This window comes from Leuresthes tenuis, unplaced genomic scaffold (genome assembly GCF_036924035.1).
Source record: "Leuresthes tenuis unplaced genomic scaffold, fLeuTen1.0.hap1 SCAF_14, whole genome shotgun sequence".
Lineage (NCBI taxonomy): Eukaryota > Metazoa > Chordata > Actinopteri > Atheriniformes > Atherinopsidae > Leuresthes > Leuresthes tenuis.
The window spans coordinates 6,846,971-6,863,341 of NW_027325368.1; the positions used below are offsets into that span (position 1 = coordinate 6,846,971).

Sequence of the window (16,371 nt, forward strand, 5' to 3'; positions counted from 1 at the left end):
GAACGTAAAACTTCTAATAAACGTGGTATACAGAATCGTTTTCTAGTTGAAAATACAAATAAACAGACATATATTGACTTATAACAACATGAAAGCTCACACACAAGTGCACAACACGACATAATAACACCTTAAAACATAGAAACCATAAAAGCAAAATAAGACAGCTAAAATGATCACGTGTGACTGCTTAAAAAGCCAGTGACTGCTGGTATGAAAGAGCTCTTGTATCTATTCATGTTGCATCTTTTGGACACAAATATACAGCCGGATACAAGTGAAGCAAAGTCAGAGAACAGGGGGATCATTCATGATCAGGCTTTTTTAAGGGCCCTGTTCTTGTGCAAGGGCTGAGAAGGCTGACACCAGCAAGTTTGCTGCAGTTTTTTAGAGTTAGTAAGCCATACCAGCAGGTAACAGAAAAGGTGAGAACGGATTTGATAAAACATCTTCATAAAAGTACTGAGCACATTAAGATATCGGAATTTACTATAAAAGTGCACACAGTAATTAGCTTTCTCACACACCTGATGCTCAAATGCCAGCTTGCTGCTGATTACTGTTTCATCATATTTATACTGATGTGCAGCTTCAGCAGCTTTGCTGCCCAGGATGTGATATACATCTGCAATCTGCAGAAGGCTTGGTCCACCGCTGACGGAGCCTGCCACGTCCTGATGTATGCACTGCTGGTACTGAATATCCTGCTGACGACTGATGATGGAATTTCAAAAACTTTCAGTAGTTTCTGTATTTATCTATGGTGTAACATCTATGCTATAAATAATCTATAAAAGCTTTGAAAAATAAAGTACAGGCACTATCCTGAAAATGAATTTTTATTCACATTTTGCAAAATATTATCACTTTGAAGACATAAGTTCATTCATCATACAGTTTATTTAAGTCACAACCTTGTCAACCTTTTCTGTATAGATATACTGTATATACATACACTTTGTATAATTAAAAATACTTAAAATCAGATAACTTGTGCAAACAGTGAGTGTGAGGTGTCTGATTTAAGGCTCACCTATTGATCTTTCAATAGAAAATTGGCTTTTCAGTGGGTGGGCTGTTTTGTTTTGTTTTATATGGAAGACATAAAAATGATTTAAAACTTTTTTCTGAAGAAAACTTGGGATTTATCGGTATGGTTTGTCAGGTTGTAGACGCACCTCTAATCCCACCTCGGTGTTTGCTTTCAGTTTATGTTTTTATTTAACTTGATATCAGTCACGTTAATTGAAGCAGTTGATTTATTAACTCTCCTCTGAGGCATCCTGACATGCTGAAATTTAAGATATTGACCACGAAAATGCAATATCCCTGACTTTAGACGCGCATGGAATCTCAGGTGGCTTATCAAGTCCCCTGGTTTTCCCTTCTTGTTCTGTGTCTAAAAGATTTAAAAGAAGAATGCTTTATAAAAAAAAAAACTTTGTCATTATCATGACTGTAATTCAGGTTTGCCCATAATATACAGCCACCTAAACCTCACCTTCAGCTGTTTGTGAGACAGGGGCGACAGCTGATGAAGTCTCGGTCTGCATGAGAAAGTACAGCCTTTTAAACTACATGTACAGACACAGTTTGTACAGCTACATCAGTTTAAAGCAACACACTGGGCAGACTTCACTTTCCCAATCCCTCTGCATCTGCCTCTCCTTCTCGCACGCGCTCTTTTTCTCGCCTCATGGTTGCTATGGCAACAGCCTCATCAAAGCACATGCTGAGGGGACTGTTTCTGGTCGTGTCCCTCGCTGCGCCCTCCGCCCCATCCCTCCTCCTCTCCTTGTCTTTCAGCAAAGTCAGCCTCTCCTTCCTGTCAGCGCTCTCGCCGTCTCCGTCTCTTGTCTGCTCTTCAGCAGAAACTCTGTCCTGCTCTGTCGGAGCTCTCAGCGTGTTGTCCCTCCCTCTGTCGACGTCTCTTCTCTCTCTTTGCTGCTGCTGCTGACGCAGGGTCAGGGCGGTGATTTTGCAGTGCTGAGGCTTCGGAGGCACGACCGGCACCGCTTTTACTTGGTAAACTTTCGGTTGCTTGGAGACGACCAGCTTTCTTCCAACCCCTCCTAAGCTGCTGTCGCTGTTCTCGCACTTTTTGCTTTCTTTCAGTTCCTTTATGTCAGACTTAATCTCTGGTTGCTTTTTATCTACACTTGGCCCTGCTGTGCTCTGCTCGTCATTCTTCTCTTTTTCTATTTCTTTTGAAACCAATTCTCCTCTGTTGTGATGCTGTGCTTCTTCATTGAAGGCACGCTTCTTCTGAGTTACTTTTTCTAAATCACTTCTTGTTGGTAAGTCAGTCTCATCTTCTTCAGTCTCCTCCTGCATCAATGGATCTGTGAGTTTTCCTAAAGTTCCTTTTACTGATTCCTCTTCATCCTCTACTCTGACCTGTGACTTGTTTGTCTCACCTCCATCAGCCTCCACCATTTTCTCTCCTGAAGCTACCGCTGTCTGCTCACCCTCCTCCCCGTCTTTTACTACATCTGCCTGTGCAGCAACAGCCTCCATCTCAGGCTGCTCACTTTCTTGATCCTCTATCACTTCACACACAACATCCTCAAGCTGATTCCAGATGTCGCTGTTTGTACAGATTGAACTTTGCCGCTCTTTGCTACCTTCGGGATTTTTTCCTGCTGCTCTTTCACCGCTTCCCTTCCCGAGTTCCTCCCCCGTGTTTTCATTATATTCTTTCATTAACAGAACAGACTGCTGACACGTGTCCTCTGTCTCCGCTGCATCCCTGCTATCACAGGCTTCAGGATGATGTGCTGGCATTACAGAAGTGTCACTGGACTCCAATTGAACATCAGCAGTTTCTCTCAGTGTGGCACAAGAAGCTACCTGAGGTGGAGAATCTCCAGGAGGAATTTCAACCATTTCCTTCCCATCCTCATTTTTGATTTCCATCACAGGGGTCGATTCATTAATCTCCTCGTTGCTCGGTGGCAGAAACTCCATACAGCAGGTTGTTGATGCATCTGAGGTCCCAGTTTGAGCATCTTTCAAAATGCTCAAGTGTTCATCTGTTACTCTGCTGCAATGACAGATAAAAAGCAGTTCAGATGTACAGTATACAGTATAAGTAGGTATGAAACATACAAATAAGGGATTTTTTTAAAGACCAGAATGCACCTTGGTAAATAAACAAGTCATCCTTTTTTATTTTTCTAACTAGTTTACTTTGAGTTGAATTCAATAAAACTATTAAGAATAGTCTTTTTCAACGATTCAATGAAATAATATCAGTGAGGGAAAGGCATGTTGACATTTGCAATTTCTATGACAGGGCACGAAGTCTGTAGTTTTTAAATGAAAATAGGGACTTTACGGAAAGAAAATACACTATTACCAAGCAATGACCACTGCGGTCAAATGTGACAACGAGACAATACTGATATAGCTGTGTTAATATCAAGGTTTTTATGTGAACTTCGAAATATTTTATCAGTAAGGGTCCCTTAAGTTTTCTTTTCTGAAAGAGAGTTAAAGTACAGACACTCATTTGGATTAGTCTTTTCTGAATAGTTCTTATGTACCAAATATTTAATTTACGTGAAAGATTAGCTGTTTCTGCATCCAGAGAAGAACCACAAACAGTTCTATATAATGAGCCTGATTGCAGTGGGTCCAACTGAAAAAACTAAAGCCAATTTTTCCAGGTTTCCATAGATGCCTAAGGCTATTTCTTATTTGGGGTTTTGTTTCAGTTTAGTGATTTCTACACATTTTCTTTTCATTACAACCATGCTAAGCTATGCCTCTCCACAGAGGCTCCACCTTTTTTAAAAATAAACCTTGTGAAACCACACACTTCTTCTTTATCTTCTCTGAACACTACCAAGTAAGCCTGAGACGTCCTTGACTGCTGTTAATGGTTAAACAATAGGAAGGGAGTCTTACGTCTGAAAACCAACACTGTGGTATCAGTTAATGTGCTAATATTATCAAGAAATTAGCTTCAGTAGTGTTAAAACCAGGCGTGGAGCATTTAAATTATTAAATGAACACATCTTTTGTAACAAGATATATAAACATCTAGTTCTTCAAACCTGGACTAAAAAAGCACAAACATACTGACATATTAGTTAGTAAAGTTGCTATAACAAATTAGCTTCTGATATATTCAAGATAATCTAAGATAATCAGAGCTATTAGTCCCAGGAGCTTTATTCAAGAAACCATAAGGAACAGTGGTCTAAAGAGTCACATTAATGATGGCATGTAGACAGCTGGCATCTTGAAAAGTGATGCCTATATTTTTATGTGATACAAGAAACAAGAAAAGAAATAGTAGGTGGTGATAATTCAGAAGACCTTCCAAGAGTGATTAAGTGATATTCAGTCAGGATCAAGCTGGAATCTTAGCTTTGCGTGTAAAGACTGTAATGTGCTGAACAACAAAGCTGTAGTGAAACCAAATCAATTAACCAAAGAATGTGAAACTAACTGAGACTAACTGCAGAACCTGGTGCTTTTTATCTGTGCGTTCATCATCACATGCACTTACTGACCCACTGTTAGTATAATGCAATAGCAGCACAAAGAGGAGTTCCACCATATGGACCTCATCAGTAAAGCCTAAGAAAAAAATACACCTCTGCGATTTAATGTAAGGAACTAAATTTGAATTGAAAATTATTATTGGAATCAGTATTCACCTTTCCATATCGTTTTCCAGCTGGGCTCCTTCATGGTGAACTTGATCATCCACTTTCTTTTTTGTTATCTGACTTTCGTCCAGTCCATCTTCATCTGTTCCACCCTCCACTTCTACCTGCTCCTCATCTCCAGTTGTTGTTTCTTTCCAAGCAGAAAGTTCAAGTTTCAGTGACGGGCAGTTCTGTAACTCTGTAAGACCTCTGTCAGGATTGGAGGGGAGTTGGGTGCCTAGTTCAAGCCCAGACAAATTATTTAGAAAGAAATCCGGTGGAAGGCTTTGGACAAACATGCTTTCATCATCCTCACTATCATAAAGACTATCATCACTGTCGTCCCTCAAAACCTCCTCCTCAGAGCAAGACTCCTCCGGTCCGTGGACGGGTGAGGTCATATAAGGCAGGCTGAGGGATTTAGTGTGTCGATTGTGCAGGTCGATGCTGAGCGGCCTGTGTGGTTTCAACTCTGTCTGACTCTGTTTTTGTGTGTCAAGGCTTGGCTGAGGGCATATCTGTGGCCCTGAAGCCTGAGCTTGCTCCATGATTTCATATTCATCATCAGAGTGACCAGGAGGCTCGACTGAGAACTCGTTCACCTTAAAAATGAAAAGAGAGGGGAAGTGAGCTTTCTACAACTTTCAAAAAGTATTCACCGTCTTTTTACAATCCTGCATACGCTGAACTTTCTGAGGATGTACACAGTAATTAAGTTATATTGGTTCATCTCAACAGACAAATCCCGCACCTGACAGGGGATGCTGCAGTCCATGTGATCCAGGACACTGCAGTCCATTTGGTCCAGGAAGTCAAAGTTATCTTGAACGTAGCCGGACATCTCCTGGTCATCCCCCGCCACCTCAGTTGAGTTGAGGATGTCAGAGGCATCAAACACACCATCTTTTCCATGCTGAGTCTCTGCTGCTGATTGATCATTAGCCTTCATCCCACCTTTCATTTCTGTAAATGATTTACAGCCCTGCTCAGAACCACTGACATCAAATTTTTGACTAACTTGGAGAAAACATTTATAATAAAGTTACTGAATGACAGCAAAAAGAAAAGCCTTTCAAATTACCAAACAGAAAATACAGAAATAAAATGTAACCAAGAGGCAGTTATTGGCACCATCCGCTAACTTTTGGCTGCAGAACTTTTGTGAAATAGAGAGAAGAATAAAATGTGCAATTTAAAAGAACATTTCACACATTACTTCTCCTAATTGCTAGTAATTTGCATGAACTATGTCAGACATGTAAGTCTGATGTGAATACTGCTTGTCTGCAAGCTAAACATGATACAGTTGGATCTGCAGGTAGCAGCAGAGGAAAAACTGAGAAGAGTTTTTACATCTCATCCTATTGGTCCATGAGTGTTTGTGCAGTGGAAGAATTAGGATTTGACCTTAATTACACAAAAGCTATTTAGATGAAATAGATTCAAACTATTTGCACCACATAATTATGCAATAAATCTAATTGAAGCCATTCAGGGCATATTTACTTTATTAAAACCCAGAACTGTCAAGCTGCTTAAATCATAACACATTTAAAGGAAATCAAACTAGCTGCTGCTCAGATGTTTCAGTCTGGAGCAAAGTAAAGAGGTGGGCTGACCAACCGGCTGCTTCAAATGCTCATAGAAATGATAACAACAGGTGATCATGGTTGTGAAAGAGATTGAATTACCCATGTATTCACTGTTATCGTCAACATATTGGTGATGATCTGCAGCAGCTTCATCCTTATCTTCCTCTGTGTTGGAGTTGAGGCTTTTGGTTCGTTGCTCCCCAGACACATTTTTGTCTTCCATCACCGGCTCCAGTTTTTGCCTAAGATCTCTTTTCGCTTCCTTGTCTTCCTCCTCCTCTGCTTCTTCTGCCTTTTCCCCACCATCACTACCTGCTTCTGCTTTATTCCCTTCTATGTCTGGAACTTCTTTTTCCTTGTGACTTACCTCCTCCTCCTCAACCTTTCTGCTCTCCTCCACCTTCCATTCCATTCCTCTACGTTCCTTCCTGTCCGTCCTCTCTCCTCCCTCCTTACCTTCCACCTTGTCCCCTTCATCCTTATCTCTTCCACGGTGGACGACCCTGTCACTCCCACCCCCTTGCATCATCCCTAATGCCAGGTTAGAGGTGATATGTAGCGGTACAGTAACCAAAGTGGGGCCTGTGATGTGCATGGCTGCTCTTTTACCAGCTTTACTGGAGACCCCTGGGGATCTGGACTGGACGCTCTCATTGCCTGCCATCCCTAAACCCTCTGGATTAAGAGCTGTGTATGTACCCTGGATCCCCGTACTCCCACTTACTAAACCTGTCCCCCTGCGGTAGGTCACCGCATATTCACTGCCACCTATTCCACCAGTAGAAACTGGGGCATCTGAGCTGGGCTGGTTAGAGGAGGTGACGAGGGGAGACATATGGGTGGATGGAGGACGCTGGGCAGACCGTCTGCTACCTGAAAATAAGAAGAAAATCAAACCGGTTACAAAACAGCCGGATATTGTTTAGTTGCTCTCTGAAACTTTTGCTTGTGGAGCAAACAAAACTCTTTGCTGTGTTGCTCGTGTTGCTCAGTCAGCTAGTTCCTTGAGATTATCCACATGTTTCGCTAAAGAGGTTTTTATTAAACTTAACTTTCTACCCAGTAGAAACTGAGTGAAGCGGTTCTGCAAATCGTACAACTTAATGGTAACATTTCCAAAAGAGTTTCCATTTCAGTTTTTTATGTATTGCTTTTTCAGTGCTTTAAGCAGCACTAACAAGTTGCATTTAACCCGGAAGACATTTACACGTGTTAACAGAAAAGAAAGAAATATTAGTTGTGAAAATGTTCAGGCAGTTGGCACCTTCATTTGGATAGGGCGGGCTGCTCAGCGAGTCCATGCTTCTTGCAGGTCTCAAAGCCGGCCCCTCTTTCTCTGAAATTACACAAAAAAATCAAACATTTTAAAGTCCAGATAAAGCTGATTTAAAGGTTTGCATGGAACAAATGCAGTGATTTAAAAAAAAACATGTCAACATACTGAGAACTATGCTGAAGACAGACAATAGTTTTTTGTAGATTTTTCTCTGTTCAGGATTTTTTGGGACTGTTCTAACTGCCTCAGGGCACCCTGGAGCAATAAAATGAGTTTTTAAGTCAAGCAGAAGCTGCCTCTACCATTTTTATCAATAGACCTTCTACAATGACACACCAATGGACGAGCCAACCGCAACATCTATCTGTGTGTCTGATAACTCGCAAGCTTTATCATAGAAATGTCCCAAGTTGCAGAACTTGGTCAGCTAAAATTGGAAAATTTGCACAGCACAGCAGCTCTGAGAACCATATTTATGCTCTGAGGGAAGAAGGATCAAGTAAACATTTTTGTAATCGTCTGTATGTGGACGCGTTAGAGTTACTCACCGTCCTTTACTTTTGTGAAGAGACAAAGTTAGTGATATAGTTTGTGGTTGTTCAGTTGATCGATTTTCTGCAGAATCGCAGTGATAGAGAATTGGGGATCACCACCAACACATGCCTTGTTTTTCAACTGGCAGTTCACTCATAAAGCCCAACTTTATGATCTTTTAACGGTTAAGACAACGCTCAGCTGCAATCGCCAGATTGAGTCTCTCCCTCTGCCAATCACATTGAGTCATGCCCACCTTGTGGATGTAAACTGCACAATTTAACAACGTTGGTAATTTCCTCCATAGCTGGAAGTTGACCGAAATACTGAATATCTGCAGAGAAAACAAACTTCACTCTGTTTGCCCTACACTTTGGTTAACTCAAGCTGATCTGAGATCTCTAACTCAGCAGCATCTTCAGCAGGCCTGACACCTCAAAACAGAGACGACCTAATTTTAATCATTTGGAGAATGTTTAAAGACATTTTTGTGATGAACACAGATTCATCTCTGCATCACTCAAACATTGAGATATATGATCAGGAGAAAAGAAGGATGCTTATAATTGATAATTGATCGCATGGAGGCTTTAAACCTTCCCAGTCAGTCATTCCAAACATTCATTTTGATTACAACCTGTAGATTTCAGAATCCTCAGTTTATGATCTCTTAAACCTTCTATATTATATTTCTTAAGCTTCCATCTGAAAAACATCATCCTCTTTAATTAAACGAGTTGCTACCTAAAACAGTTGACACTTGTGTGAGGGTTTCTTACCTTTGGTGGAGTGTTTGTGCCTCCGCCGTTGGTCTTGAATTCGTACTCCGATATTGAAAATGGACATCCACTTCTTGCCTTTGAGGGATCCTTTCCTCCTGAGGTGAGGCACACAAGCTTATATGAAAAATTTCTAAGACGGAGGTATTGTGTCATGAATTATGCACACATCATAAAAAACTACACTGTATTTTTAAACATGCATGACACAATCACGCTTGTATTTTACCCGACATGTTTGACCATAAATAATAATGTTTGCATAGTGTTGTAATAGTGTAAGATATGATAGTGTTAGTCTGGACAAATGACTGGTTGACTCACTTGTCTGTGCCTTCAATGATAGCGTGGTAAGGTCTTATGGCCAGAGGACCGTCTCCTGGGCTGATGTTCCCAAAGTTAGGCTGAGCGGATCTGAAAAACCCTTCATCCTGATTGGGCATCGCTGACGGGGAGGGGAGGGACTTCCTTCTCTCACTTGATACACCTGAACAGGCACAGGAAAGCGATAAGGCAGAGGTAAGTGTGTGTAAGTCAGTGTACATGTGTGCATGTGTGTGTGTGTGTGTCCTGACCTTCCTGAGGAAACAGCTGAGGGACGTGTGTGAGGATGAACTCCACCACGATGGACTGGACCCTGACCTCCATGAAGGCTGCTGTACCGTTGAATCCAGACGCCTCAATATCCTTCGACCTTAATATGCGGATTAGATTGGTTTATTGATCAATTGTTGGATGGAATATGAACTTTCATTAAAGGAGAAGACTTAAAAATGGTCAAGAATGATGACTAGATGAGATTGACAGTGGGAGAGGAAGCAAGGATGAGACCAGGAAATTAAGAAAAGAATGAATCAGGGTGCAATGATGATCTTCTATCAGTCAAAATTAGCTCCATTAATTGGGAATTTACAATTTTGAGCTTAATTATGATTGAGTTACACAAACTATGTAAACAGGAACTAATGCTAAAGGTATTTTTCATAGTTCCTAAAAAGTTTACAGAATTGCATTTCTGTTTTTCTTATTATCATTATCTTCAGAGTAGGTGCTTACATAACATGAGGGGAACCATGTCTGAGGCAGCTGTATGAAGACAAAGTAACGGTACGGTGATAATCAGTCATAAAGGGATTTTGATGCTGATTCTATCAACCAACAGCCTCTTCCTCATTTTGCTCAGATGACATCAGCAGCTATACAACACACACTCAGCCTGATATTAGCACACCTGAGCAGGTTGGGGGCCCAGACGATGGCCAAGTTCCTGGCATGCATGTTCGTCTCTGTGGAATATGAGGCCATTTTGACGAGGTGACGCATCAGAAACTCCAGCGTCCTGCAACACACACACATCATTAGCTTTAGAATGAACAACTTGTAAGCAAGCAGCTGCTTATCTAACTTGTACACCTGTTGTTGTCGGTCTCCTGCTGGAAATATCAACTTTAATGGCTTTATTTGCTTATTTATTTGTTTGTTTGTTTTTGGAATCCCCATTTTTTCCCCTTCCATTTTGTTTATCTTTGATGGATCTATGTGGCAGAAAAGCTCATGAGGTAGACTGGTTGTCCTTCAGTCAGGAGGTTGCTGGTTCAGTCCCAAACTTACACATTCTCACATGTCAAAGTATCTTTGTGCAAGATTCTGAATCCCACATTATCTCCCCTATATGTTCCTCACTGTGGAAAACAGCCTCTGCTGAACAAATGTAAAGAAACCACTAGTATCAGAACCATGAGGGAACTAAGTTATAATCACATCTACAGATGTCAGATCGGTACTTTGTGGGTTCAGTCAACCTTTCAACCTTCTAAAGGTAAATAATGCAACAAATGTTTTATGTAGAATAATCAAACATGATCAATTCTTAAGGTTTGACATTATTTATACACCTGATTGTGTTCATTAGAGGGAATTTCTTGGAATTTAACCCAAATAAACATGAACTTTGAACCTGACTTTGTGTTCAGTTTCTGTTCTTGCACTTTATACAAGCGAGTGCAAGTGAAATTATAATAATTATTGCCATGTTCATAGTCATAGTTTGGTATGTTAGCCTGCTAACTTTTCTAAAAGTCGTGAGCATGAACTACAGCTGAGGCTGAAGGGAAAATCTGCATATTCAAGATTTGTCTTGATCTCGGATTTATTATAAACAATAATACTTTCCAATAATCAAAATTTATTTTAATCAACTGGGGAGAATTCCATGCTGACAGATATATAACCTAAAGTTTTAAAGCAAATTCACCTGTAGAGTCTATTGAGTAATTAAACATTTTTCCTTTTTCATGTGAAAGATTCATTTGAATGTAAAATTTGCCAACTGGAATGTATTTATATGGAATCCCAGCTGATCATTTGGTCACAAAAATGACATTTTCTTTGAAGTTATATTTATTAGTTCTGTAAAATCTAAACCAAACCATTAAATTTGTGCTTTTATTTGATTCTTTTTACATTATTCATTCATCATATTGTGCTTTTTATTGGAATTAACGTGGATTTTGTAGCAATCTTTTACATGTGTGACATTTAATTTCAAATTTCAATTAAAAACATGTGAAATAACTGCACATAAACTGTTCCCACACTGTTAGTTAGAGGATGAACTATAGCTGGATATGTTTTAGCACTTTTTGATGTCTAAAAAAAAAGTGATTTTTTTACCTGGTCGGAACATTACCACTAAAGCCCATGCAGTTCAAAAGTGGCTTTTTTAAACCTCTGATCTTGATGTGTAATTTGAATAAAGATTAGAAATTTAACAGCCAAGCAGTCTCCTTATTAGCCAACCTCGTGGCTCCAAACAAGGGGGCCCAGAGTCTGTGAATGAGGCTTTTCTTCTCACGGGTGTGAACACAGGGTGGTAAAACTGCAGCAACATAAATACTGTACTGTTCATATTATCAGAAAGGACATTTCCGCTCAGTTAAGGAGAACCTCAGTGTGCAGCAGAGGACTGTACCTGTAATGCAGTGCTGGTAGTTCTTTCAGCACATCTTTGATCTTTACCAGCCTCTCCTCTTCCAGCTGGATGGCCACAGCCTCCTGCAGGGATACACGTCTTATCAATGTTAATTTTCTAATGATTAGAGCCCCATTTATCGCAAACATAGCTGCTCTAAACACAAGGATCTGGGGGGGATCTGTTCTGAAATTATTAGAATTTACTTTCTTGTAGAGTTCTTACTGTATACCCCTGTTATGATGATTATGCAAGTGGAGGGAGCAGCACAAAGTGTTTTAGTCTGAGATACTCACAGCAAACTTGTCATACAGCTGGTATGTGAGCAGTGGGTTGGGCAGCTCTCTGAAATAAGCTTTGCACAAAGAGCTGACACAGTGGATGTCCTGCAGATACACTTCTTTGTTCAAATCTGGACTCCCGTCACTCTCAAACTCCCCCCTGGTTTCATGCAAACACAGATCCGATTCAGAGTCTTTCAACATAAGTCGATAATGTTGTGGGAGAGCAGCACGTAAACTGCGCGCACGCTTACCTCAGTTTCTGGATGTTGGACGACACTCCAGACAACCTGTAGATGCCATCCACGATTCCATTTTGCTCAACAAACTCACTGCAGCAGCGCAACACCAGAGGAACTGTGGGAAATTACTCAACTTAATAACCCGAAAAATAACTTTTCCATCATAAAGTTGGGCTTTATGATGGAACAATGGCCAAATATGTCAAATGCTAAATATATTGGACACATGTTTCAACACACGGTCACATATACAGCAAGGGAAATAATATATGTGTAATATATGTATATACTGTCAACAAGATTGTTATTTAGGCACCGTCAATGATAAAGAACCATTTCAAATTAGAGAAATGTTTCTCCTGGATCTGAGTTTGTGTAAATGTGAAATATCACACTGACATTTGCTCCCATTGTCCACAGACAAATCATCTCTCTGACTTTTAAGATCATCTATCTTTTGCCAAAATCTTTCAAAACCACATAATTATTCCTTTATGCAAAGTTTTTATATTGAATTGATGTTTCAGAAGATGACCAGAGCTGTTAGTCAAACACATGCACTACTAAAGTCAGTGCTGTGTTGTGCCATTTTGAGTTCAAGAACTAATGAAAATAAAAATTATCACTGACATTTACAGATGTCACGTGTTAATTTAAGGGTTGTACAGAATAGTGAATGATGTCTGTTTTTGTGTGAACTCCTTTAGTAGGTGCAGCATTAAAGGAGCTGATCTACTGAAGAATACATATTCAAAGGCAGAGCTGAATGCCACATTTGTGTCACATTTTGAAGTCTCACCTGGTGCATGAGTGTTGGGTTTTCTTTACATAACTTTGCACTGTTACAACACAAACTGGTGGAGAATATACTCATATCTGGGCATAAAGAAACCACCAAAATGCAGAAACTTAAGTGTTTTCTGGGGGATTACTCCCAGAGCCCCAACCTAATGTGTTTCCAAAGCTTCAAATTAGACCTACTCCCACATTTTCCACCTTTGAGTTCCAGTTTGATGAAATCAGTGAAATGTCCCATCAGTTGTAGGCTACTGATATTTACATCATGGTCATGAAAAATGGAAATAAATTCAGCAATTTTCATATAGCATCAGAGATCAGGACAAATCTTGAATATAAAGGTGTTCCCATCAGCCTCAGCTGTAGTTCATGCTAACAACTTTTAGCAAAGTTAGCAGGCTAACATGTCAGATTATGACTATGAACATAGCAAACGTTTTACCTGCATTATGACTTATATCCCTTAATATTCACGTGTCGCAATTGTGGGAGAAAAACCGAAATTAAAAGGCAGTTTTTTAATCATTATTTATATGTCAAATCAAGTCTTCGTTTTCTTGTGAGGCTAAAACTTTGACTTTTTCATGTGGGATTTGTTGCTATCACTTTCATGTCTTTGCTGGGTTATGGCAGTGTTTTTTATATGAATGTATCTTTGCAGTCCTTCCATGCATTGGATGCAGGCCACAATGGAGCACTGAGGTTCAGTGCAAACCTTAAAACCCTCACACACTACTGCATCTTGTATGCTCGGGTCTCCTGTTGACTTAAACACCACCAACAATTAACACCATCTATTTTCTGTCTGCTCATAATTTATCCGCAGACCCACAACATTTAAAAAAGAACCAGAAGTTATTGTCTTTGTGTCAAAAAATTATTCCCTTTATCTATCCCAAATGTGTGACCGAATTGGGCAAAAGCAGCATTCACATATGGTGCTCGCTCTGCTTAAGATTCAGGTGCAAAATCACCTGAATCTTAAGAAGCCGATTTCACTAAAATAATACATACACATTTTCAACATACAGGAGGAAAATGTGTCTGGTTGCAAATTTCACTATTCTGCCATTGGTTAGCAACAGCTGTGGTGATTAAATATTCAGAGGTTTTTAATTTCTTTTTAAAAATATATATATGTTATGGCTAATTACTCTGTACAGTCTGTGTGTTTTCTTGTGTTATTTCTGCTGTTCTGAGCTGCTGTCTATCTTGGCCGGGACACTCTGTGAAAACTTTAAAATCTAAAGAGTTTCCATTTCAAAGGCAAATGACAGCTCAAAACGTGCTCTATTTCAGCATCTTTGCTATGTGTCACCAGGCAGGCAGCCATACACCCGTGCTAGCATGGCTGTAGGTTTATAGACATATTTTCTTTCATCTAAAACAGTCAAGCTAATTCCCTTAAGTGGCAAAACAAATATCACTCCTGAGAGGAATTAAATGGACTATACTTATTAGGGCTAAAATGTAAACTGACTACTCAGTTAAACATATGAGTAGACCTGATGTGGTTAAAATCATGTTGTCTGAGTGTTAGCAGTGAAATAACTGAAAATGCACTTTGGAAAAAAAGCACAGGCAAGACTTTTCTTAGTTTCATATTTGGAGAAAAGGCATCACTTCTTACCAAACAGATTAAAGACATTAACCACAATCTGACTAAATTATGGTTAAATCCTTTCAGCCGAAGGACTTCTGAGGTGATTATCAGAGGATGTTTTTTATGTTTTAAACATGTTCACTAATACACATCCCATGACGCTTCTATAAGAGGGATCCATAGCTTTAGTTTTATTTACAGTGAGCATTTTTGTAAATGTCTGCGGAAAATGAGTCTGTGCAGGATTGTGTTTAAGGTGTTTTGTCTGAAGTGAATAAATCCATAACATGTATATAGAAAAATAGAGTGCAATACAATAGGAGAAAGACATTTTACAAAATGAGGGTCTTTCACTTACTCTCCTGAGAGGAGGCGGTCAGATACTCCAACAGATCACATCCAAACACCTTCTCTTTGTTGCTCCCTTTTTTTCGAACTCGCCGCATCTTTTCTTGTTTGCTCCTCACATTCAGACCTGTGCTGCTCTGCTTGTTTGTGACCCTCGGGCTCACTGACTGTCTGAACCAGACGTGTTCACCAACTTGTTTAATGTGCCAGTAACTTGGAGGACGTGCTGCACATTTCAGAGATTTGACCGTGCTGCTGTTGCTGTTGCTGCTGCTTTTGTTTCCTTTGCCTCAGTGCATGTTGTTGAGCACAGGTTGTTTCCTCTGTGAGCTTGTTGGATTGTTACACTGGAGTCTTAGGACATATTTTGGTTGAGCTTCCTCCCTACAAAAGCAAAAACAGCAAAGGTGTCTTTGTGCAAACAGCAGCTTCACATTGCAGACAACAATCCCCCCACCACCAAGAGGAAACGAACTTCACTGAATCCTTAGCTTGCATATGTGTCTCTGCACTTCCCCCTGATGCACTCGAATTATTTTCGAATGAAAGGCCACACCCTTGCCTCTGTACTTCTCCTGTTCAGTGAAATAAGCCTCTGAATGATCAGTCCAGTCATTCTACATTGAGTCTCTGAGCTGGTGGACCCACTGAAACCTCAATCTCTCCTCCTGCTTGACGGCTGTGTTCATTACAGGTCTGGTTGGTCCTCCCTGCCCGCATGTCAGGGCCATTGCAGCCCTGTTCTCACTGCAGCGGAAGTCGAGCTAGAACACGCAAACTCAGGCAGACATTCAAAGTCTAACTGCCACCTTCTCCATCTTCCTGACACCTGTCACCCCTCTCGCTTTAATGACCCATCCTTTCCTATCTGTCCACCGTTATTCAAGAGTTTAAGCATAGAAATGTGAGGAAATAAACAAGTTAAAAAGCGAATGCCAATGTTCCTACCTTCACTCTGCATCGGCACACAAGTAGCAGCATAAAATGATGACGCAAAAAACCACTAAACTTCCCCTGTTAACTTCCTGAGTGTCTCTCCTTCTCTTGTGCTTTCTCTATGTATGTGGCCCACAGTTTCTCCGCCTCTACTGACTGAGTAGGGAAATCAGTTCATTGTATCTATACAGTGCATCTATTTCCCTTTAAAGCTGTGTTTGTCTCTTTGTAATCCAAGTTCCATGTGATTTACAAACCCCAATAGGAGGAAGTCGACATGTAGAAGACTTTAAGACAAATGGGAGCAAATATGACCCTTTTTACTTAATCTGCTTCAGCTTTACTATATGAAA

At 40.2% G+C, this 16,371-nt stretch overlaps 2 protein-coding genes across 3 annotated transcripts in view; one reads left to right on the forward strand and one right to left on the reverse strand.

The window, feature by feature from the left end:
• LOC140268724 (SLAM family member 5-like) overlaps nt 1–16,371 on the forward strand; it is a 101,870-nt gene that overhangs the window by 77,331 nt on the left and 8,168 nt on the right. The window lies entirely within an intron of this gene.
• arhgap30 (Rho GTPase activating protein 30) lies at nt 929–16,163 on the reverse strand. The gene is given in 15 exon segments (XM_072363683.1): nt 929–1,677; nt 1,679–3,043; nt 4,668–5,260; nt 5,410–5,621; nt 6,350–7,123; nt 7,515–7,586; nt 8,840–8,937; nt 9,164–9,326; nt 9,415–9,533; nt 10,071–10,178; nt 11,811–11,893; nt 12,107–12,251; nt 12,346–12,448; nt 15,093–15,466; nt 16,031–16,163. Coding segments are annotated over 14 exon segments (3,999 nt in total). The 5' UTR covers nt 15,181–15,466; nt 16,031–16,163; the 3' UTR covers nt 929–1,601.